General features: G+C 51.4%; 1 protein-coding gene across 7 annotated transcripts; it reads left to right on the top strand.

Annotated features, from left to right (window-relative positions):
• The first annotated feature begins 490 nt into the window (after positions 1 to 490).
• HPS1 (HPS1 biogenesis of lysosomal organelles complex 3 subunit 1) lies at positions 491 to 24,988 on the top strand. 7 transcript variants are annotated; one of them, XM_055299998.1, is made up of 20 exons: positions 491 to 740; positions 1,862 to 1,973; positions 3,746 to 3,862; positions 8,348 to 8,485; positions 8,700 to 8,842; positions 9,192 to 9,300; positions 11,642 to 11,802; positions 12,244 to 12,346; positions 12,908 to 13,006; positions 13,114 to 13,183; positions 15,270 to 15,325; positions 16,505 to 16,672; positions 16,768 to 16,947; positions 17,975 to 18,036; positions 18,509 to 18,643; positions 18,735 to 18,800; positions 19,846 to 19,990; positions 22,078 to 22,191; positions 23,764 to 23,846; positions 24,286 to 24,988. In XM_055299998.1, exons 3-20 carry the CDS (start codon positions 3,746 to 3,748, stop codon positions 24,446 to 24,448), a joined length of 2,112 nt encoding a protein of 703 aa, XP_055155973.1. In that variant the 5' UTR covers positions 491 to 740; positions 1,862 to 1,973; the 3' UTR covers positions 24,449 to 24,988. The 7 variants fall into 7 exon arrangements, with proteins under 7 accessions (XP_055155973.1, XP_055155972.1, XP_055155970.1 ...); XM_055299997.1 differs by having other exon boundaries at positions 491 to 754; XM_055299995.1 differs by lacking the exon at positions 491 to 740 and adding an exon at positions 817 to 963.
• Positions 24,989 to 25,018: the final 30 nt, after the last annotated feature.

Below are 25,018 nucleotides of genomic sequence, written 5' to 3'. Positions count from 1 at the left end.
GCGTCGCGCGGGCGGTCTTCTCCCCGGGGCGCGGGGAACCGCGGCGGAGGGCAGCCCTCGCCCGGAAAGCCGGAGGGTGCGAAGGGGCGGGCGGGAGCCCGGAGGCCTGGGCTCTGATCCCAACTCGGGCCCTCTGCGAATGATTTCTTCTTTCTGGGCCTTGCTCCCCGCGCTGTGCAAGCGGGGTTAAGGCGGACAGGTCCCCGGGGCCTAGGCGGGGAACCGCGGGCGCGCGCGGCAGGTGCCCTGACCGGGGCGGGCAGCGGCCCCCGACGCCGCGGGCCTCCGCGCGCTGCTGGACGGCAGGGGGACTGCGGGCCCGGAAGCGGAGGAACCCCGAATCGCGCGGCCGCCGGGGTTCAAGGGGGTGGCGGCGCGGGCCGGGCTCGAACCCGCGGAACCGCCCCCCGCTCCCAGCCCCTCCCCCGGCGGGGCGGGGCCGCGGGCGGTCACGTGACCACACCCGGAAGCGCGCCCGCGGGCCCGCTCGGCCTGGCGTGAGCCGTACGCGGTCCCCGCCCTCCGTCCGCGCGCCGCCCCCCGCGGCCCCTCCGTGGGCGGCGGGCTCCTGGGCGCCCCCTGGAACCCCGCGGCCTCCCGGAAGCGGGCGCCGGCCCCGCCGGGGCTGCACGTCCGCCCGCCCGCCGGGCCGGGGGCCCGCCGCTTCTCCTCTGGACCCTGAGTCTCCTCGGCCGCGGAGTGTGGCGGGCGCCCCCCGCCGGGCCCTCCGCCCGGTCGCCGTGAGCTTCGTGGGGTGCGGGGCGCCCCGCGGGCGGGGCCGGGGCGAGGCGGGGCGGGGCGGGGCGGGGGCCTGGCCGGGCGGAGCGGCCTGACTCGGCGGCTGCGGGCGGGCGCGCTGCGGAGGCGCTGACGTGGGGCTGGGCCCTCCCTGCGGGCCCGGCGCCGCCTGCTTAGAGCGGGACGGAGAGGAGAGCGGGGAAGGCGCGAGGTGACGCGGGCGAGGTGCGCTTGGCAGCGGCCTTTGGGAATCAAACAGTGGAGCCTAGTGTCCGCGGAAAAGCATTTCCCTTCTTCTGGGAATGTGTCATCAGGGCTGGTCACGCGGGCGATGCCACAGGTCTCATGCTGCAAAAGATGCAGAGCCCCCAACTACCCTTTCTTGCCTCTTACTTGCTTACTACGTTTGGTTTCCTAATGAGGTTACAGCTTCATGTTGTTCCGGCCTTTGATCCTCAAAATGTAAATGATTCTGCAGCCGGCGTGGTTCACCCTGTTATTTGACAAAGGGCAGCTGGGAAGTAAGGACGGAAAATAAGCCCACTTCTACGTAAGAAAGCAGAGTTTGCTCCCCGCCTGGCTATTGTTCCACCGTAGCCCTGGGAGGTAGGGCAGAGGTTGGAGACTCAGAGGTCTAAGTGCCGAGGCCAAGCTAGAGGCCAAGCTAGATCCGGGTCTCCCGCGCCTTCTGTTTGGGGTATTTCATGGTCCCAGGATTTCACCTCCTCCTCCCAGGAGGGCTTCCCTATGGGGCTGGGATGTGCTGCGCCGTTTCCAGTCTCTCCTAGCAAGATCCTTAGGGCTGCTTAGGGCAAGGTTGCTGACCACATCATGGTTCTCAGTGACCCACGGTAAAATGAGTGCCCGGAAGGAAACAGGAGGTGGAAATTAATGTTTGTGGGCCCCTGCTGTGTCCAAAGGACTGTGCTGGCCTGGTGTGTGTTGCGTGTTGTGGGAAGGCAGGGTGGTGGGATACAGGGCACCAGGCAGGCGCCTCCTGGCTGTGGGGTGTGTGTTCCAGAGACACGTTTTGAGCACTGAGTCCTTCACCAGCTTGTCCTCCCAGAGATGATCAGCAGTCAGATGAGAGGCTCAGCTTGCCCTCATGACCTCTCTGTTTTAGGCATTTGCAGGACCCTGGATGCTGTGCCGCTCTCCATGAGCTGGTCATCGAATCTGTCTACTGCAGCCCTTTCTGAAACTGGCTGTCTGGAGGCTCTGCTGTTCATCTCAAGGTAGATGATCCTGCCTGGCCTGGGGGCAGAACCCAGGCATGCGCCACCCACTCCGGGGCTGGTCTGGGGGAATGAGTGGTACACGGGCAGGGCAAGAGGCAGGCAGTGGACTGAGCCTTCCCTGGCTCTGCAGAGCCCTGTCCTCCCCAACCCCTGCCGCAGCTCTGCCTCCTGATGTCACCTTGCCTATTTTCTCCTTCCCTGCATCCAGGCCCTCACCAAGACCTAGGACTCTAAGCTACATCTCTTAAATCGGCCCCTTCCTCTCCTGGCCTCCGCCAAGAAGTGGGCCCTAATTACCTCCCACCAGGATCCTTAACCTCACCCACCTGTGCCCAGCGTCTCACTCCTCACACCCTTCCCAGCCTCCAGGGGGTGCTGCTGCTGACCACAGCCTCCATTCTGTAGCCCTCCATTGCCCAGCACACACACTCCTTCCCCATCAGGCTGGCCCCTGTAGGCCCCCTTTTTTCCTCCCCCGCTTTGTCACACTCACCTGGGTGTCCCAGAGCCACCTCTTCCTGGTCCACCTGCCCTCAGCCAGCAACCTTGACTTCACACTCCGTTGTTCTCCCAGTCTCTGCCTTGTGTTTAGCAATTCCATGGGAATAGGCTGCATTCTTTTCCATGGTGAAGGAACCACCCTGAGACCAGGTGCTCTGAACTAATTAGACTTGATAAACCCACTGGAGATTTGGGAGGAATTCACTAAGTGCCACTAAGCTGGCTGGACCTATCAGGGATCCTGAAGAGGATAACTGAGACTGAGACCTCAAGATACAATGATCCTGTTGAAACTGGACATCCACTCGGGGCAGAGCAGAGTTTTCTGGTCATCGTCATGTCTCAGCACACGTACAACGTGATCTCATCTGTGTGGCACACTGAGGGACAGAAGATGTGAAGCCCCTGCCTGGGTTTTTCTCAGCTGCAAGTAGCTGGCCTGAGAACCCTGGCCTCCCCTGGCTTGGGCGGGCTGCCCCAGGAGTTGAGAGGATCAATGTCTTGCTGCACACCAGGAGTGAAAGGCACAGTGTGGGAAGCTCTGGATTAAGAGTCTCCCCATTGATGAATAATGAAACACACTTTGTATAATCAGGCATTAAAACATGTAGCACAGAAGGTGTGGGTGGTGGGGAAAGTGGTTTGGGAGGGCCACGATCCTGGCAGCCTCTGTTTCCACCCAGAGCAGAAGGAGCTTGGGAATGAAGTTCCGTCACACTGAACCCACCACTGGGGGGGGGGGGGGGTGTTGGAACTTGTCTCCTGGAGCTGTCTTTTCCTCAAGGAGGAACACATTTCTGAAGTGCCCAGAGGGAGGTGCCTTGGCCTCCCTCCATTCTAGACCAGGTGCTGACCGCCCTGAGCCATGCACGATACTCGCTGCCTCTCCTGTGCAGTTGATTCCATGTCCAGATCAGGAGCGGGGTCCTTCTGTCTATTTGGTGCAGGTAGGCCCATGAAGAGCCTGACACTCTGGTGAGAAGTGCTGGAAGACGCGGAAGCAAGAGCCCCAGCCTTAGACCCGGGTTTAGATCCCAGTGGCTCTGCTACTCCAAGCTGTGCTAAGTCTTGCACCAGGAAGTGGGAGTAACTCAAGATCAAGATTCCTGCCTCCTCAGGGGCCTGGGAGGGTATGACAGAATAACAGCAGGAAGGCCCCTGTCGTGGTGCCTGGTGCCCAGTGAGGGCTCAGTAGGTGATTGCAGGGCAGGCTGAGCTTATGGATGAAGGGACTGGGAGGTGACCTTAGCCTTGCTTCTTCCTGCCAGATGAAGTGCGTCTTGGTGGCCACAGAAGGTGCAGAGGTCCTCTTCTATTGGACAGATGAGGAGTTTGAGGCGAGTCTGCGGCTGAAGTTTGGGCAGTTGGAGAATGAGGACGAAGAGGTGAGTGCAGGGTAGGGAGGGAAGAGCACAGAACTAGCAGGAAGTGGGAGAATCTGCCTGCCCACCCTGAGGAACTGAGACGGTGGTGCCTGTGGCCCAGAGTCCTGCACACCCAGCTGCTCGTCCTCTGAGGTTGGCCCCTTGATGCTCTCAACTTAGTGACCTCACCCCTACTCCACCAGGGCTCATCAGGCTAAATGAGAGCAGTAGGAGGAGGTAGAATTTTAATCACACAACAGGGACATTTGGTGTCCTTAACTTTCTTTACCTGAAAAGTTTAGCATAAGCTTAACACATCAGTTTTTTAAACGGCTATGTTAAGGTATAACTGACATACTGTACACTGAACATTCTCAAAGGGTACAATTTGACACACACACCTGTGATTCTGTCACAGTCAATAAAATAAACATATTTTTGTCCCAGAACCTGTGACCCCTCCCTCACCTCCCCCAAGCTGAGCAGCTACCAATCTGCTTTCTATCATAACAGAGGAGTTTGTATTTCTTAGGCTTTTATGTAAACGAAATCACACATTATATACACAAGGTTTGGGTTTGATTTTGGTCTGGCTTCTTTCTCGCAGCATAATTTTGAGATTTATCCACGTTATAGCACGTATCAGTAGTTATTCCTTCTCGTTGCTGAGGGAGGCAGTCTGTCGTGTAGGCACACCACTGTGTGTCCATGTACCTGTTGGTGGAACTGTGTTCAGCGTTTGACTCTTCCGAATAAAGCAAGTGTGAACATTCACTCTCAGGTCTTTATGTGGACATCGCCTTTCACTTTTCTTGAATAAATACCTAGGGTAGAATGGCTAGATCGTGTAGGTATATGTTAAACTTTGTGAGAAACGGCCAGATTTTGCCAGAGGGGTTGTATCATATGATAGCCCGCGACTCGTGTATGAGAATTCCACTTCTTCCGTTCCCTCCCTAACACTTGGGCTGTGGTCTTTTTAATTTTAGCCGTTCTAACCGGTGTCTCTTGGAATCTCATTGCCTTAATTTTCATGTCCTATTGGCTGATGATTTTGACATCATTTCACGAGCTTATTTGCCCTCTATCTTTTTTAATTGCAGTCAGTTCAAATTTCACCCATCTTTTTAGTGGGTAGGTTACTTCTTATTGTTCTTACTGAGTTTTGAGAGTGTTACATATGTAGTTTGGAGCAAGTCCTTTATTAGGTAAGTGTTTTGCGAATATTTTCTTCCAGTCTGTGTTTTATCTTCACATCCATTAGCCTGTATTTTGTGAAAAGCAGAAGTTTTTCATTTTAACTCCTGTGAATCCATGTTTTGCTTTTAGGGAATCACACTTTTGGTGTCATATCTGAGAAATCTTTGCCCAACACAAGATCACAGAGTTTTCCCTGTATTGTCTTCTGGAAGTTTTATCTTTGTAGCTTTTATATTAGATCTAATGATCCATTTTGAATTTTTATATATGATGTAAAGTATGGATTAAAATTTATGTTTTGTATGAGGATGTCCAGGGTAGCTTTGAAATATTTCAGCTCAGAGATAGTTGTAATTTTCACTTATAATTTCTATTCTATATTTTTAAGGAGTATTGTATTTTGGAAATTTTTTCCAGATGAATTTTGGATTAAAAATTTTTGCAGGGAAAGCAGCAGAGAGGGTTCTCACATTTCCGCAGCAGCACAGACTGGTGGCCTGCCAGTCCCCTTCTCGCTCTGCTGGGCTTAATCACCAGCTGAGCCAGTTCCGCTTCAGCAGGTTAATCCACCTCAACATCACCAATATTCTTGTCACAGACTTTGGGAATAAAGATATCAGAGATCATGACATTTTAGTGGTTTTATTTAAGCTAAAAAACAAGTCTGTCTCTTAGGTTCTTTTATTTTTAGCAGTCAATACATACATTTTTTAAACATTATTATAGAGAGAGAAAGTATGAGTTGGCAGAGGGAGACAGAAAGAATCTCAGACTCCCCTACTGAGTGTTGAGCTAGATGCGGGGCTCGATCCCAGGACCCTGAGATCACAACCTGAGCCAAAATCAAGAGTCTGATGCTTAACCAACTGAGCCACCCAGGCACCCTGATACTTACAGTTTTTTAAAGAATTTTTAAATATTTTCATTCTTAAACTATTTTAATCAAGTCAATTGAAGAAGGAAACTATCAGCAGACCTCTGTATCTCCAGAACCTGCCATAATATTGACATAAAGTCACTTAATATATAGGTGAATGAATGAATAAAACAAAAGCAAGTTATGTGATAGTGTTTATCTTCCTCATTATTAAAAATCTTGTAAAGGAAAAAATTCCTGATTTTTCAGTTCCTAAATGACTAATGTAAAGAAAAAAATGCCTTCAAAATTTTATTTTTTATGTACCTAACGTTTCTTTTTTTCCTGATTCTATAAATAACATGAATTAATTGTAGGAAATTTGGAAATACAGAGAAATCGTTTTTAAATGACCCATAATTCTAGTACCAGAGCCATTAGCTCTTCTACATATTTCCTTTGGGTCTTTATCTTTTATGCGTAGTTGGGATCATACCACATTTACAGTTTTATTTCCTGTTTTTCCCATTTGCCATTATATCAAAAGCAGTATTCCTTTTTGTTAAATATTCTCAAAAACATAAATCTTAATGGAAGCATTATATTCCAGTGTACAAATAAATGTATCATTTATCTGACCATGTTTCCCATACTAGACGTGTATATTGCTTCTAGTTTGCTAAAACTATTGCTGTAGGGAACATTTATGCTTGAATTTGATCCCACATCCCATTATTTCCTTAGGATAATTTCCTATAAATAGAAACATTGATTCAAAAGCCATTCAGAGATAATGTACCACTTTATAATTCCAAGTAATAGTTATTCCTTTACACTCCATCTACGCCAAATATTTTCATCTTCCCTAGCCTTTTAAAAAAATTCTTGCTACACCTGCAGAAAAAGCAACTACTTTAAAAATGGAGTTGCTGTACACAATCTAGATTTTTTTAAGTGACTTTCTGTTAACCAAATTCATTCATGACAGCTCAAGAAAATTGTGGTGCATGAATAATTCAACAAATGTTTGCCTATGTGGAGGGATATTCATTCAACGCATGTTAATTGAGAACATACTGTGTACCAGCCTTCCGGGGGTGAATCAGTGAAATAGCAACACAAGCCTGCTCTCACAGAACTTAGGGCTGGGAAGGGATGATAGACGGTGACCCGGGTGCCCATAAACACAGGAGAGAGGCCAGCAGAGCTGAGACCCAGGTGGGGGACAGGAACCACTGCTAAAGCTTGCCAAGCAGACCCCGGAGCAGCAGGACCCAGCTCGGTTGCCAGTCAGTTGCTGAGCACTGAGAAGGTTGGAAGGAAATTCGCACTACTGTGCTGCTGCTGATGGAGTTTCTGTGGTAAATGCTGCCATTGCCCCAGCAGGCTGCCTGTTTTTCTTTTCAAGGCAGGGTCTTCCTCCTCTCCTTCCAGATTTCACAAGCTCGGGATTTGGCTTTCTCTGTATTTCAGTCAAGACTCCCAAGGTGACATGGGGAAGGTCAGCTATCCCCTGTCTTCCCCTTGCAGTGAGGCAGGTTTGAGTGGTGACCATTCTGCTGGCTTTATGCCAGTTGTATTCCCAGATTTTTCAACAGATTTGTCCAGTTTCTCTTGGTTTTGTTTGTTGTGTTCCTTATTTTGGGGGGCAGAGAGAACAGTTGGAAGAAGAGCTTGTACAAGGGAAGGTTGGCTTGTTAGGGAGATCAGGACAATCCAGAACATAGCAAGGAGGGGTGGTCCCTCATACTCTCTCTGCCAGAAGGAATAACTAACAGCGTAGCATTGACTTTCTTAATGTTTTTTTTTTCAATACGTTGTTTTTTTTATGCATTTTTAAATACAGACTATTCACAACTTTTTTTTTTTTAACATAGTATCAGAGGAATTTCCCATGTCATCAAAACACTCCAATATTTTAGATGGCTATATATCCTTCCATCATTTAGGTGAGCACTGGTGCTGGGCATTTCTGTTTTTTACAGCTGCTTGCTGCTGTAAATTATACTGTAGTGAACATCATTGTGTGTGGGTCTTTGCCCTATCCCTGCTCATTTTTTTTAGGATATGTTCCCCCAAAGTAGACTTAACTCCCAACAAAAAGCATGGACTTTGGGACACATAGAGAACTTCCTTAGAGTTCGTCTATTCTCCATTAAATGCCCCCCAGACATTCCAGTGTGGAGAGGTGACCTCAGTCCTTACTGTTTCTTTCTAGATTCAGAGATGGAAGAGCACGGGAATCTGGCTGAGCCTTCCCAGCCTTTTCTAACTGCCACCCATGGTGTAGGGGGCAGTGTCCTCTTGCCCTCTTCTCTGTCAGGACTGTGGTGCCTTCCAGGCATGTCTAAAACTGTGAAGACCCTCGCTGGGGAGGCCTGGGTCCTGTTCATTCCTCTGTCGCTGGGGTCTGGCACTCTGAGCAGCGTTCTTTCCTTCCCATCCTGCAGCTTCCTGCCCTGGAGGACCAGCTCAGCACCCTCCTGGCTCCAGTCATCATCTCCTCCATGACTATGCTGGAGAAGCTCTCAGATACGTACACCTGCTTCTCCACAGAAAACGGCAGCTCTCTGTACGTTCTTCACCTGGTGAGTGTGTAGCCCAAGCCCATGTCCCTCTTCCCTATGCTCCATGGGCTGTCCACACACCTCTCCCTTACCTCAAATTTTAGACTCCTTTAGAAGGCAAAAGCCACGCCTTCCCTGAACCCCTGGGGCTCTAAGCCTCCCCTCGCCATTCCCGAGGATCAGGACTGGTGCAGGGTCCCTGGGGCTAGCTGACACCCGCCCCCTCTGCTTACAGTTTGGAGAATGCCTGTTCATTGCCATCAATGGAGACCGCAGTGAGGGTGAGGGGGACCTGCGGCAGAAGCTGTGCGTGCTCAAGTACCTGTTTGAGGTCCACTTTGGGCTGGTCACCGTGGATGGCCAGCTCATCCGGAAGGAGTAAGTCCTCCTGTGGTCCCCTCTGAGTCCTATGCTAAGCACCTTCTCGAGGCCGTGCTATGTGTGCCTGGCCTCTGTGAAGCTGTTCACCTACTCCCTGTCCCTGGGTCTTTCTATCTGGCTTCATATTGTAGGTCTGGGGGGGCAGGGGCAGCCGGAGAAGTGAAATGGTCTGTTCAAGCATCCCACTCCACGTCCATCGTACAGCCTGGCCCTTCTGTGCTTGGCGGCCTCTGCCGCTCCTTTGCCCACGTCACAGGAGCTCGTCCAGCCCCAAAGAGAGCTATGCTCCTGTGGTTCAAGGTGGGGACAAGCAGCTTTCTCAGGGTCTTCTTTACTCTGCCCCCAGGCTGCGTCCCCCAGACCTGGAGCAGCGTGCCCAAGTATGGGAGCATTTCCAGAGCCTGCTGTGGACCTATGGCCGCCTGCGGGAGCAGGAGCAGTGCTTCGCTGTGGAGGTGACTGCAGGGTGTGGGAGTGCTCAGGCCCCAGGAGAGTCAGGTCGGAGGGCTCAGGAACTTTTGGGCCATGTTTTGACTCGCACATCCCTATTGTGAGTGCCTTGTCATAGGCAGACCACCAAACTGTTGCATTTCAAAGGTTGCCCTTTGTGGCCACCTGGTGGGTTAGATGCTCTGCTGTGTTCCCTATGATAAAACAGTGAGATCTAGGTAAAATAGGCTTTTTAGTGCAAATTTGGGCTCACAGTAAATTACAGAAATCCTGAAGATAACCCTCAATTCTGACCTCCCCGCCCCAAAATTATATTGAGCTGAAACTAGTGTGGAAAAGTAGTGAAAACTAAGCAACACTGAAGGCAAGATTGCCTGAGTGCAGATGGTGATAACACACCATTACAACATCTGGTTGTAACCAGAACACTAACTTTGGTCCTCAGCTGTGGGGGGAGCTGAGCCTGAGACTCCCTGCATCAAGCCCAGACCTACCACTCCCTGGCTCCCTGTGTAGACAAACACAGATTTTCTCCAGATTGGTGGTTCTCACCCTTACTGTACATCCGAATCATCTAGTCTTGTTAGGTAAAGGTTGCCAGGCCTCACTTTTCTCATAGTGGGGTTGTATGAGGATCTTTTTTAAAAGATTTTATTTGTTTATTTGAGAGAGAGAGAGCACAAGCCAGGGGAAAAGGGAGAAGCAGCCTCCCCACTGAAGAGGGAACCTGATGCGGGGCTCAAATCCCAGGACCCTGGGATCATGACCTGAGCTGAAGGCAGTAGCCCAACTGACTGAGCCACGCAGACACCCTAAAATTTGCATTTCTGACAACTTTGCTGGTGAAGCTGGTATGCTGGTCCAGGAACTGCACTTTGAAAGCTACTGCTTTAGAGGACAGGTCCAGAGCAAATAAATATGAGCTCACAATTAACAGATGCACAAGGACATGAGCCACCACAAGTGAGAGGAAAATCAGTCAGCAATAGATTTAGATCCCAGGGAGCTTGATACACTGGAATTATTAGGTACAGAATATAAAATAACTTTGAAATATTTAAACATGTAAAAACTAGAGGAGAACTCATGTAGATATTTTAGAAATAAAAACATAATTGTTAAAAACCTCAAGGGATGGGTTATATAGTAGATGAGACATAACTAGAAAGAGAATAAGTGAACTGGAAAATAGATCTGAAGGATTCATTTTCACGCCCCACTCACTCCTCTGATAAATGTATAGTACCTACTGTATGCTAAGAGGTGTGCCAGGCCCTGGGAACAGAGATGAATAAAGACACAATCCATGCCCTTGAGAGGAAATCAGCCATACAAATACACCTGAAAATACAATAAAGCATCCTGGGCGCTGCCACTTTGGGTTTCCCATCCACATCTACAGTGGCACAAAGATGGCATGGTCAGCTCTTTCTGAGACATCTGGAAAAGCTTCTTGTAAGAGATGGACTAATGCAGTTAGAATAAAATCCAGAACCTACCAGGCCCTGTATAATAAGCTGCTGCTACAGGACTCACCCCACCCTCATCTCATGTCCCTCAGCCCTTGCTCATTGTGTACTGGCCACCCAGGACTTCTTTGCATTTCAGGAGTACTTGACATTAATTCTGTCCAGTTCAGATATTTAGCTACATTTGGCTATTGAACATTTGAAATATAGTTTGTCCAAATTGAGTTACATCGTCCATGTAGAATATATACTGGATTTTGATGACTTAGTACAGAAAAGGAGTGTCAAACATTCCATTGATAATGCTTTTATAATATATGCTGAGGTGATAAGATTTTAGATATATTGGGTAAATAAATTATTAAAATTAACTTCACCTATTTCTTTTTACTTTTTAAATGTAGTTACTAGCAAATTTTAAGTTATGCATAGGGCTTGCCTTATATATCAGTTGGAAAGCACTGCTCCAAACTCTCTTCCCACCTCAGGGCCTTTGCATATGCTCTTTTCTCAGCCTGCAGCATTCTCCCCCTCCACTCTCTCTGACAGGATTTCTTGTTCTTTAGATATCAGTTTAGAGGTCACTTCCCCAAGGACATTTTCCTTGGACACCCTACCCAAGCAGGCACTGTTCTGTACCAGGTGTTTCCTACACAGCACTTATTAGAGTTGGCAGATTTTTGGATATTGTCTGTCTCACCCAGTAAAGTCTAGTGACCAGATCATAAGCCCCAGGAAGGCTGCCCCAAGTCACCCTGTTCCCGAGTGTCTGGCAAATAGCATCCATTCAGCATGAACCAAGCGAATATACCCAGCACCCAGGACCTGGCACTGGGGAGGGTGGCAGGTGACCTGGCTTCCTTTCCCTGCCCGCCAGGCTGTGGAGCGGCTGATTCACCCACAGCTCTGTGAGCTGTGCATAGAAACCCTGGAGCGGCACGTCATCCAGGCTGTCAACTCCAGCCCTGAGAGGGCCGGCGAGGAGGCCCTGCACGCCTTCCTGCTCGTGCACTCCAAGCTGCTGGCCTTCTACTCCAGGTGAGCTCTGGTCCTGGCAGGCGGGGTGGCCCAGACTCCTACCCCTTATTCCCTCTGCCTGGAAAGCACCACCTCCCCAGCCAAGAAGACCTTCGGGACCCATCTCTTCCCTGCAACTTACTTAACTCTTCAGTTCTTGACACTCTCTGCTCATTCTCTTCTCTGAATTAGGTCTTCCTGGAACGCTGCCTCCAAATCTGAATCTTAGAATTTCCCCACTGGTCCCCAGTGCTTTCACATTGGTCCAGATTTTTTTTTTCTTTCACACACCAAGTTTTATTTTAAAAATTAATGAACTAGTTAATTTTATTTGTACCTTGCCTTTCTCCAAGAAGGATGAAGCTAGCCGACACGTTCATAAATTCCGAGAGCAGGGGCGATGCTCCAGATTCCCTCAGCCTGCCTACCCTGGGTGCTGACAGCTGTACATTCTCTCTGCAGCCACAATGCCAGCCCCCTGCGCCCAGCCGACCTCCTCGCCCTCATTCTCCTGGTCCAGGATCTCTACCCCAGTGAGAGCACAGTGGACGATGATGACCCTCAGGTCTGGGGCCGGCTCCATGGGCAGCTCTGAAACCCAGTCTGGCAGGTTGCTGGGGAGGCTGTATTTCTGCATCACAGTTCTGGGCATGTGGTTGGCCTAGACTTCCTGTTGTTTTCAGATATAACAGATTCTAGAATGCATGAGATTTAATCAGTGAAAAGTACAGATTTTCAGAGTACTTACCTCTCTAAGCCTTGATTCCCTTATTTGTGCAATGGGATAAAGGTTGTTTGGAGGAGTAAAGGGCACAGTTTAACTAGGGCCCAACCAATGCCTGGGGTGCTTGTAGGTGCTAGCCACCACCATCGCCAACATTGGCCCCATTATTGATGGTGGTTTGGTTGCCAGTGTGTTGGAATTTGGGGAATTTTGGTGGTTCTTGAGAAAGACTAGGCCACCTGGAATGGAAACATCTGTGGAAAGTCAGGATGCCCACCCAGGGCTGCATGGTGGCAGTGGGAGGCACAGGGGTTGGGTTATAGGGCTCCTCCGTGGGGAGAAGGGATGGAAGGGAGGAGCCATTCAGAGGAGCTCTAACTGGGTCTCCCTTGCCCATGGCAGCCTTCTCCACGGAAGCCCCGGTCCAGCCAGAGCATCCCTGTGCAGCAGACCTGGAGCCCTGGTTCCACAGCCCAGCCCAGGAGGAGTTCGGCAACAACTGTGTGTGCTCTGTGCCCACCATGTGGAGGGGAGAGGAGCCCAAGGTTGAGCCCATTAGGAGAGGCTCTCCCGGCCCTCAGCTCAAGGTGCCCTCTTCTCCCTCCCAGGAGACTGACAGCTTCTCCCTCCCTGAGGAGTACTTCACACCAGCTCCTTCTCCTGGGGAGCAGAGTTCAGGTGAGGCCTGGGCAGGAACAGGAGGAGGCCCAGGCACAGACACCCAGATTCCTAGAGCACAGGATGCCGCCTGCAGGTCCCCTTCTGCCCACCCTGCCAGCTCCAGTGTGAATGAAAGTGCAGCCACTCAAATGAGACCTAAAGCTGTGTGACAAGCTGATTTCATTTAAAAATTCATTTCCCCTAGGTGTATTCTCTGTTTTTTTGGGGGGTAATCAATAAGAAACTAAAATTAATAATAGTTTGTTTTCAAGTATATAATGACTTTCAAGTATAATTGAATACAGATATTCAATTTATATACCTGTTTTTCCAGATTATGTGGGTGAGTGAACAATAAAAAGAGATACAAAATATTCAAAATGTTGCTAACAAAACAATAGATAACATTGCCGAGAAAAAAGCCAAAATCTGTCCTGTTGTAGCCTCTCTGAAGTTCTTGGGAAGAAGGAATGATTGTATCGTTTGTGTGACCTAATAGAAGAAGGCCAGGGTTTCGGAAGACATTTCTCAGGGACTGAGTTTTGTTTTTAGTTTAGGTTTTTTTTTTTTAAGATTTTTAAAATTTGTTTATTCATGAGAGACAGAAAGAGGGGAAGAGACACAGGCAGATAGAGAAGCAGGTTCCCTGCGGGGAGCCCGATGCAGGACTCAATCCCAGGACCCCAGGACCACAACCTGAGCCAAAGGCAAATGCTCAACCACTACGCCACCCAGGCACCCTCTGGGGACTAAGTTTTGAAATGAATTTGCTCTGTGGTGTCCTTAAACCACTGGTTCTCAACCCTGGCTGCACATTAGAATCACCCAGGCCACTTCAGCCAAACCGGTTAAGCTATAGTCTGAGGGCTGGGACCCAGATGTGAATACTTCTAGAGACTTGCCCCGTGTGGCTTGTGAGCCTCAGAGTAGGAACCAGCACTGCACAGATGTAGGTTAGATAGTGGTTCTCAGCCCTGCCAGCCCTCCCCCATGTTCTCACCTAGGGATCTTTAAAAACCACTGAAGCTGGGCTTGCCTGTGCCAGAGATTCAAACTTAATTGGTCTGGGACATGGCCTAGCATCCAGATTTTTAAAAGCTCTCATGTGCAGCCACAGTTGAAAACCAGCAGGTTAGATGTTCTTAACTTTAAGTCTTTGGATGGGCTACCAGGAACCTGGAACCAGGGACCTCTGAGATTGTGCACCAACTCCTGTGGGCTTGCACATCTCTCCAGGGCTGGGTTCTGTAGCTACCCTCGAGTCTGTAAGCTCTCCAGGAGCCCAGAACACATCAAAAAACACCACTCTGGGGTGATCACCAAGGCTCCCTTTTCTTCTTACTACTCCCTTCCCTCATTCATCACAGTCCTCCTCCTGGCCTCTTTCTCCATGGTTAGTTTTTATGCCTCAGAGCTGTAAATAATGCCATTTCACAGTGCCTGGAACTCACCGCTTACAAAAGGCTTGAAGTTGTACTCATTCATTTGTAAATCAGGTGTTCAAAACGTAGAAACAGGCTTCCCAAGAGAAATGATTATAAATAGTAGTTATTTGCAATGAAATATAAGAGAGAAGAGTATTATTACAAACGTAATATTTCAAATACGTAGTGGGTTCAGTAAGCTTTTGTGAGCTCTACTGGGAAAAGAGATGTGCTCAATTCTGGGCATAGTAGGTGCTCAGTAAAAGTTTGCTGATTGAACAAGTGTGCTGCCTCCTGGGGAAGAGGCCCTGTGGTAGACAGGGAGAAACCTGAAAGAGTGAGAGGGTGGAATCAAGGAGAGGGCTCAGGGGGCCAAGGAGGGGCTGAGGAGAACATGCCTCACCTCCCCCCTGCCATCCTCAGGAGCCTGCACCCAACAGCGGGCCCTGGGGGGTGCAACTCTTCCCCAGGCCGCTTTAACTATGAGACTGTACAGTGCACCCTGCACTGCTGGCCTGGGGTCAGATGAGATGAGCAGGGCAGTACTGCTCCAGCCCCCACTTGGTGCCCTTGTACCTGCCAGGCCCTCTGCTCCTCCCCCCCCCCCCATTTCTGACATGCCATTGGGCTGTTATTCATGTTTTCATTATCTATGTTACCTTATTTCTTGTGTCCTGTAGGTAGCACCGTCTGGCTGGATGAAGGCACCCCCCCAACTGATGCTCCTCAGGTCCAGGTGAGTTTCTCCCAGGAAAGGGAGGGCCCCCTGAGCACAGGGGGCTCTGAGGTGTCTCCTCCCCAGGACTCCGCACGAGGCTGGCCCTCCTCTGTCACCTCAGGGCTGGTCAGCATGGGGACAGAGCTCATGCCAGGGGCCAGGGCCAGGCAGGTGGTGGACGAAGGGTGGCCTCATCTCCTGAGAGATCTCACCCTCCTCACTATTGTTGGGACTAAACATCCACTTTGATTTTTAATGATTTTTTCAAATGAGGAAATAAACATGTTTGCTGTAGAAAAACTGGGAAGTATAAAAGTGTGGAAAAGGAATAAAAATAATGCTCAGTCCTTCCCTCAGATGCACTATTAAGATCTTTGGGTGTTTCTTTCTGGTCTTCCCTCTGATTTTATATACATATAGGTACATACACGTGTGTGTGTGTGTGTGTGTGTGTGTGTGTGTGTGTGTGTACTGACACATATGGTGTATATATTTTTCCTCTTTTACCAAATTTGAATCCTCATGTACTTCATTACATTTCCTTAAGCATTTTTCCATTTATTCCGCACTGACTTTAAGAGTCCATCACATGCCTCTATTACTGATTTGGCAAATCTGCATAGCAACTAGTACGTTGTTGCCAGCTTTTGGCTGTTACAACTAAGACTGTGACACCTCCCCGATGGACAAGGTCTTGGGGCATCTCTGGTGATTGAATTCTCTACTTTTTCCCACTAAAGTCTTTCTTATTTAGTAAGGCTGGAGTCTTGCTCATTTAGTCCTTCTACGCCTCAGTTTTCCCCCATGGGACCTGCTGTCCAGATGCTGTGAGGTTGTGTAGCATGACCCTGTTATTGGAATGCTTTGGTCTCAGTGAAGGCCTGGGAGGGAGCTGCCCCCAGCCCTGACTTTTTCTGCCCCTTTATCCTCTTTTCTACCACCTTCCCCAGTTCTGTTCTCCGTGGGCCCTGCTTGCCATCCAGTCCTGACTCCAGGTGGAAGGGCTCAAGAGATGAGACGAACAGCAGGGCCATCACAACAGCGCAGGGATTTAAGAACTGGATTTTCTTGGAGCTAAAGTGTCTACCCCCTTGGTTCACAGGGAGACCATGAATGGGCAACCGTGGGTGGGCACATGGGCAGAGGCCCAGCAGCCTCCCCCACCCCAGCCCTCCCAGTGGCATCTCTTCTCCACAGATCACTGAAGACAGCCTCCAGACACTGGTCCCTCATACCCTAGTTGCTTCCCGCCCCAGAAGGATTTTCCTGGATGCCAACGTGAAAGAGAACCACTGCCCCATGGTGCCCCACACTGTGTACTGCCTGCCCCTGTGGCCAGGCATCAACATGGTGCTCCTGACCAAGGTGGGAGCAACCCCCATCAACCTCAGCCATGCCCCAGCCCTGACACCTTTCCACAAGGTACCCCTGTTCTTCCTGCCCTGTATTTCTTCCCCTAGGGCCCCAGCACCCCCCTGGCCCTTGTTCTATACCAGCTGCTGGAGGGGTTTTCTCTCCTGGAGAAGAAGCTGAAGGAGGGGCAGGAGGCCGGGAACACCCTGCGCTCCCACCTCTTCATGGGGGACCTGCGTCAGAGGATGGACAAGTTTGTCAAGAATCGTGGGGGGCAAGAGATTCAGGTAAGATCTGATTTCCGAATATGCCGGCCTCCAGGAGAGGAGGCAGGGCTGGGGGAGGGGGGTCTGTTCTGTCCATGCTGGGTGAGGGGCCGAAGCTCTGGTTCCTGCTGCTGCCCCACCATAGGCCTGTGACCCTCATCATGAAATGATAACAGAAACTCAGTATTTTCAGAGCATTTTGGTGTGAGTTTGGCAGGATATGAATTCTAATTCCTGTATTTTATGTGAGGAAACCAGGGCTCAGATTACTCAGGGCCAGCGGCTGGGGCCTGGCACCCCTCACAGTCTGGCAGCTCACACACAAGTGCAGGACACAGCCAACACCCCACCTCAGGGGCCCAGAGTCCAGGTCAGAGATGAGGCCTGGTGAGACATAAACAGTAGAAACACATAGTCTCTGTGGGGGGCCTAGAAGGAGTTTGGGAGGGGTAGATCACCCAGGGGAAGCAGCTGGTCGTGCTTGGGTCTGTCTGAGAACCCAAGATTCACTGTGGCTGCCATACATGTGCATCTGAAAATGAGGAGAAAGATTGGAGGAGACTGAGCAAGTGAGAGAAGCTCAGACTCAGACCTAGATGCTGCTCTGAGGTGTGCTCCCAGCGTCTCATGGTGCGCCAGGCCACCACAGTCAACACTGGGGGTAGAATGCAAGGTCCCCCTTTAAGGACCTTGCCAGGGCCCCACCTTAGCACCCCAGTGCCTACCCCATGGCCGCACCTCTTTGGGATGTCCCTCTGACAGCATTAGTCCAGCAAGGCAGTGAGCCCAGTGCTTGCTACATGGAAACTGCTCTTGAAAGGGATGCCTGCTGAGTGAAGAGAATGGTGGGTATGGTGAGATGCAAGGAACTGGGGTGGGGGGTACCCCAGAAAGCTACCAGAAAGCCAGCTTTCGACTGTGTGTTGAGCCTAAATATTGAAGCAGTCGGGGGGTGTGGGTCCCTCTTAGAGCCCAGTGTCACAAGGGGCTCCCCTGGACGTCACTGTGGGGCCATCGTCAGGAAGCCACCCTGTCCCTCATCCTACAGAGCACCTGGCTGGAGTTCAAGAGCAAGGCTTTCTCCAGAAGCGAACCTGGATCGTCCTGGGAGTGAGTGGTCAGCTCTGAGGATGGGGAGAGTCATCTGGACAGGGGCAGTTTCCTCCAGGCCAAGAGGGAGAGGAGGATGCTCAGGAAGGAGGGGCTTCCCAGAGAGAGGAGTCCATCCGGGCCGCAGATGCTGGAGGGAGACTGGGAGGTAGAGGGGCTGCAGGTGGAGCAGAGGCCAAGTTCCCACCCAGCTTCAGCCCTGAAGGGTACACCTCCCCTCATTTCTGCATAAACCATGGGATGGGGTGAGATTCCAGGAGCTTCGACCACATTGGAGGAAACCAGGGGGAGAACGGGCTCCTTCCTGTCCCTCTGAGGACAAGGGTGTGCTTCAGCAGCTGCGTCTGTCACTGGTCTGGAACAGGGGCGCCCATGGGATGAGTGCGGCCCCGAGTGTGTGTCCTCCGCTCGCATGCGGATGGCCCACCCTCCGGGCCCTTCCTGCGGTCATGCTACCCTCTCCGGGCACCAGGCTGCTCCAGGCTTGTGCGAAGGTGAAGCGGCAGCTTTGTGCCATCTACCGGCTCAGCTTCCTGACCACAGCTCCCGGCCGTGGGGGCCCGCACCTGCCCCAGCAGCTGCAGCACCAGGTCCAGGCCACCATGCAGTAAGTGTGGGTGGGGCCCTGGGGAGCCAGAGTGGCCGGGCAGGGGTGGGGGGACACCGCACCAGAACCCGCCTCCCCGCTTCCTCGGCAGAGAAAAGCTGATGGACTGGAGGGAATTCTTGTTGGTGAAGAGTAGGAGGAACGTCACCATGGTGTCATATCCTCACGCCGAGCCCCTCACATCCCCTCACCTGCCTCCTCGGTAGGACTGCGGGCTTCTGGGAAAAAGCGGGTGTACTCCACTGCCTCAGCTCCTTTACTCCAAAGGAGAATAGGAAATATCGTCATGGGTGGCTTGTCTGTAGGAAGGCTCCAAGATGGAAATTTCACAAATTCCTGCTGTCCCATGGTTACGTCATAAAAGCTTTGGCAATTGTTGATGTTGACGTCCAGCCAGCAAAGTGGTAACAGGTGTTCTAGGACGGACAGGGGTCCTGGGGTCAGGTAGGTAGGCAGGCCATGCCCTCCTTAGAAGTTACAGTACACAGTGGAACACGAAGGCTCTGAGAAGGCCTGCACCAAATATGCTTATCCCTGTTTAAAAAACCTTGTCCAAGACCTATTTGGCCCTTTTATTATGGAATACTAGATTTATCAAATACTGATTTCTCCTAGAACTTTACATAAAGCAGCTTTTCCTATAGTAAGACCTCAGAATGCATATGAAAGGGATGACAGAGGCCCTCTTCAGCCACCAGCCACCACCCTGCCATGTTTGTTGGCTCTTCCCTGTCTAGTAGGAACTGTCCAGCTTCACAAGGTGAAGTGTGGAGACATGAATAAAACCACACCGAGGGGTGTGGGTTAGGCAGTCAGCCAGGCTCATGCATTAGCTAGGTAGCTCTGCTCTACGCCAGCCTCACCGTGTATGTGATTTCAACTCCTCCCTCATGAAAATGATAAAGTATGAGCATACACTATTCCTGTTGGGTCGAGAATCCCCGGGTTAGATGGGCTAGTGTCAAGGGATCCGCTGTATGTGCATCGTAACATTTCACAGGGTTGGAGGGTTCAAAGGTGAAACGCTCCCGGAAGACAGGGATCCTTGGCGGGGGCTGACATGGCAGCTGTGGGGAGAAGGGGGTATATGGCAGGCCTGGCCTCTGGACTCCGCTGCTGAGCCATGCCGGAAGCCTAGATGGAGGCTGGAGTAGCACCCTCCCTGGTCCCTGGCTTTTTGAGCACCTTAACTCAACCTTCACCTACCTAGAAGACTTCCCAGGCTTGGTGCATTTTATCTATGTGGACCGTACGACTGGCCAGATGGTGGCCCCTTCCCTCAGCAGCAGTAAGAGGATTTCATCAGAGTTGGGCAGGGGCCCTCTGGCTGCCTTCGTCAGAACCAAGGTAACCATCACCTGGCCCGGGTACCATTCACCCCCCCTCCCCTGTCAGATGAGACCTGCCAGCCTGACCCTTGTCCCGGAAGGGCTGATGCCTCCCAGCCTTGGGACCTCTGTGAAGCCTGGAGCACACCTGCCTTAACCCTTACTGTACTCTTCTGTCAGCGTCTGCACCCAGCTGGTCCACAGGCTCCTAAGGATAGCAGCTGGTCCTCCTCTCTCTAGGGTCCTGGCACCCAGGGCCACACGGAGCCTTCCTGGGTATATTCTAATGTACCTGAATGAGCTCGTCTGGGCAGTAAAGTCAGACAGAGGGGGAAATAGCCAGGACCTAACTTTGTGCCTGGCATAAAGAAGTCTCAGGAAGTATTTGTTGAATTAAACTCAAATGGAAAGAAGAGACCCCAGGTCAATCGGTTTGAATATAGGATTTAACACCAGGTGGTTTGTACTAAAGAATCATTCTCTGAGGGTTCTTGTATTTTCTTTAATGGACTCAAGGCAAACTAGTATGTGCATGTTTATATATTAGTATGTGTCGTAGGTGGTATAGCATAGACTTAGATTTGTCTCGATAAAGTATACACTAATGGTTAAAATCAAGAGAGTGACAGAAGGCAGTCCAGCCCTGTCTTTTCCTGGCCATGTGGCCTGGGGCTGTACTTAGTCTGAGTGGCCATGTGCTTATCTGTAAAGGAGGCTAGTGATACCATTGATGTCCTCGAGTGGCAATGATTACAGACACCTCAGATGCCATTTGTTAAATACTTAGCATGATATGTGGCACAAAGATAGACGGAATTCATGGAGCATTCCCTGGTATCAGCCTCTCCAGCCATCTTTCTGGAGGTTGTTGGGGTTCTCTGACGGCATTTCTTTGCATTTTTCTGTGTAGTTTGTTGCCGTTGGTCATTATCACAGATCATTCCGTAGATGCAGTTGTGTTTACCCACTTTTTCACTCTCTATCTGATGCATTTCCTCATGTCATTAATTCTTTATAAACAGGATTCTTAACAAGTCCACAATAGTCCATCATGTGGATGTAACATAATTTCCTTAGCCATTTCCCCAATGTTGAACAGTTAGATTGTTTCCAGGCTCTCGGGGTCATAAATAATTCTGCAGGACACACCTTTGTGCATCCATCTTTGTCCTCATCTCTGATTATTTTCTCAATATGGATTCCCAGAAATGGAATTACTAAGTCAAATGGGAGGAATGTTTTTAAGGTTATTGATACATGTTGTCAAATTGCTTTCTTGAAAATACAGCAAATCCATGTATTTGTTTGCAGATGTAATTAGACATTATGCTGTAGTCAGGCTTGCCGTGAATCATGCATGCCTTCCCCTGAGCTTTTCCAGCCCCAGGAAATGGAGGAGTCAGGCTGTCTCTGCCTGTCCTCCCTCGGGCAGGTCACAGGCAGCATCAGAAAGTCCTTGGATTAGGCCAGAGACTGTCACCCAGGGGATATAAGGCGCATTGTCCCTTGGTTACTGTGTTTGTGTCGGACCTCTTGGTGAGCCCTAGTTGGGACTTTACCCCTGGAGCAGAGGACAGGCCTGGCTCAGGGTACTCTGTGTGTCCAAACACTTGACAGCACCTCCCTGGCATAGAACCTGTGGGAGACACCTGGCCCTGGAGGGGACTGGGTGAGTGGGTGGCCCTGGACAGTAGGAGGGGTTTCCAGGTGACCACACACTTACCTCCCCTTGTGTTAACTAATGGTGTCCTTGGCTATTTTCTGGGCTGAATGATAAGTTTACTAATTTATGGCTTCTGTGCATAGTAAAAGTCACTTGAGGTGTTTCTACGTATATTTTATTGTCATGGTAATGGTGGAGGGTAGTCCGCCCACCCATCCAATAATGATTTCTTTTTGAGCTCCCACTCTGATCCAGGCCATGCCCTGGCACTAAGAAAACGAGTGAGCAGAAGCAGCCCCTGGCCTTCCGGGAGCTCCTCCTCTGGGCGCTGTTCTTCCAGAGGCGAGAGCCTGAGCCCGGGGCCTGCTGTGGGGAGAGGGCCGACCCTGCAGGCCCTGTTGAGGCCCAGGAAGGCCACGAGCACTCTCTCTCCCCGCCCCCAGGTCTGGTCTCTGATCCGGCTGGCACGCAGATACCTGCAGAAGGGCTACACCACACTGCTGTTCCGGGAGGGGGACTTCTGCTTCTCCTACTTCCTGTGGTTCGAGAACGAGATGGTGGGTATGGCCAGGTCCTGGAGCAGGACAGTACCGAAGTGCTTTCCTGTCTGCTCGCTCCGAGGTCCCTCCCTTCTGCGCTGTGTTCAGTCTTCTGTCTCTTCACCTCTTCTCATCCCTGGCGGAGCTGACAGGGAAGCGTGGCCATTGGGCCCCAACATCAGAGGTCCCACTGTCGTGTCTGCTTTGTGACTCTTCCAGCAGCTCTCTGAAAACTCGTGCTGTCATCCAAGGCAGTGCCCAGGTCACCCACGAGCAAATGGACACAGGCCCCATGAGAAAGGCCGCTCGTGTGTGCTTCAGTGTCATCAGCCGGACTTAGGGAGCATGGCACGCTGTCATTCCCATTGTAGAGGCAGATAAACTGATGTTCAAAGCAGTTAGGCAGCCTGCCAACGTGAAGATGACAGTAGGGCCTCCTGGCCCGGTTCTTGTCTCTAGACCTCATACTACAGTGTAAGCATAGGTCATGGGAGCTCACTGGCTGTTTCTCTCTCTCCCTCTCTTCCTTTTCCTGTTTCTCTGTTTTCTCCTCACTTGTCACTAAGTCAGTGTTCCGGCTCTCTGCGTTGCTTCTGCCCCTCAAGTTCCAGCCGGCGCCCACCAGGCCCTGCCCTCTCCTGCTCCTGGCAGCAACCCGCCTTCACTCTGCCCTGAGGGCGATAGCCAGCATCTTCCAGAGTGCAGGTGCTTACGGGCTCTCTCCCAGCCTCCCAGCCTGTGCCGTGGTTGGGGCGGGTATCACTGGCCCCATTGTATAGATAGAAACACTGATGCCTTGACATCAGATGCCTTGGCCATGGCCACTGGGGTCATAAATGATGAGGCCAGACCCCAGGCTCAGGTCTCCTGGCTCGCAGGCTCCCGTCTGCACTCCGTGCCCAGGATGTGTGTACAACCTTTACCTGAGCTTCTAGGTGGTGGCAGGGCCTTGTGTGCGTGACTGGCCCTGATGGAGTGACAGACCAATGGAGGGCTGTGGGGGCAGAGCCAGCTGTGGAGGCTGGCACCTGTGCTGTCTTGGGCAGCTACTCAGCACACTGAGTGCACCTCCTTGCCTGCAGGACGGGCCCCAGAGTGCCCATGTGAGTGTGGAGAGGAACCCACATGACTGAGCCCGAAACAGTCAGGGGACCACCCTGCAAATCTTAATTCCATTCTCCTCCTTTTTTGTAACCTGGGTATTTCAGTGGCTTTCAAAGCAAAGACTTGGGCCTTTTGACAGTGCCTAGCCCTTGGAGACCCTGCATGAAACCTCCCAGGGTCACCCTCCCAGCAGCCCTCCCGAGCTTGTACTTGTCACTGGTCTAGGTCCGTGCACTGATAGATGTGAGCTACCACATGTGTACCAGGCAGGATACGCAGAACTTTATATGCATCACCTCCAGTGTTCACTGGGAGCTTACTGTTATTCCCACTTCAGAGATGAGAGAACGAAGTTAAAAGAGCTTCAAGCAGCGAGCATGCACCAGGCAGGGCTGAGCCAGGCTTGAACTTGGTGTCGGACTCCTGCTCGTAATCTTTCCACCATACCATCACTTCCCCATTTAAGACCTTCTTCCTCTTCCTCAGGGGTACAAACTCCAGATAATAGAGGTGCCTGTCCTCTCAGATGACTCGGCCTCCATCGGTGTGCTGGGAGGAGACTACTACAGGTGACCCTGATGCACAAGGCTGCTGGGAACAGTGGGTGCCCAGCTAAGTGCCTGTCCCCCATAGGGGAGCAGCTCCTCCTTTGGGAATGCCTCCCAAGAAGCCCTCAGTGGAAGCTCCTTCCTGCCCAGCCCAGTGTTCAGTGAGAGAGGGGTGCGTGGGGAACACACCTGGGTTTCTGCCCATCTCTGGTTGCCTCACTCTTGGCAGCACCTGTCAGTATGTGTGGTGGGGCCCTCAGGCTTCCCTGCTGGCTCTGTGGCATCCCTCAGCCTGGACGCTGCCAGACCCCATGTGGAGTGGGAGCCCCGAGGGGTGGACCATTCAGCCCAGGGCTGAGCCTCGTGCAGTTAGGTCCACAAGGGGTGGGAGGGCTTTGCTGGCCAGGTGCTGGGCTGCTCTGACTGCGTTCCTGAATCCTGCCCCCGCCTCTTTTTCCAGGAAGCTCCTTCGCTACTATAGCAAGGGCCACCCCGCTGAGGCTGTCAAGTGCCACGAGCTGCTGGCCCTCCACCTGTCTGTCATCCCCACGGATGTGCTAGTGCAGCAGGCCAGTGAGCTGGCCCGGCGCCTGTGGGAGACCTCCCGTATCCCCTTGCTCTAGGCCAGGGCGCAGTGCCCTGGTGCAGTCTGTACCCATGCATAGCAGCCACCTAGGAATAGGACAACCCTCCCCCCAGGTCTCTTAAAGAAATCACCTAGACTGGTCTCCCTTTCAGGTACCAAACCCCCAAATCCTTCTCTTTGGGGAAGGAGGGAGGCCAAGGTGGAGTTCCCTGGGTCTCCATAAAACAGTGGTGGCTGTGAGGTTAGAACGGATTCACCTGCCTTCAGAGCTGCCTCTCCATTTATCACCGGGAGACAGGAAGTCCCCAGTGCCTGCAGGTGCCTGAAGATACCTCCTTTATGCTTCTCATAGAGTGGAGAAAGAGCGCCCTCAGGAACACATTCCTCTCCCCAAATGAAAGGTGCTGCCTTGGCTGGGTGGGAATTCCATCTATGCCACTTCCTCTCTGCAGTCTGGGCAGGTTTCCTACACTCCAAACCTGTTTGCCCACGTTTAGAGGGATGCACCCACCTCTTAGGGTGGTTGTGAGGACTGCCCGACACACAGCAAGTGCTAAATAAATGCTGGTTGTGGTTATTGTTGTTCAAGCCAAACGTGCCTGGGCTC

Source organism: Nyctereutes procyonoides, unplaced genomic scaffold (genome assembly GCF_905146905.1).
Source record: "Nyctereutes procyonoides isolate TBG_1078 unplaced genomic scaffold, NYPRO_anot_genome, whole genome shotgun sequence".
Lineage (NCBI taxonomy): Eukaryota > Metazoa > Chordata > Mammalia > Carnivora > Canidae > Nyctereutes > Nyctereutes procyonoides.
This window is presented reverse-complemented; position numbering and strand designations above follow the sequence as displayed.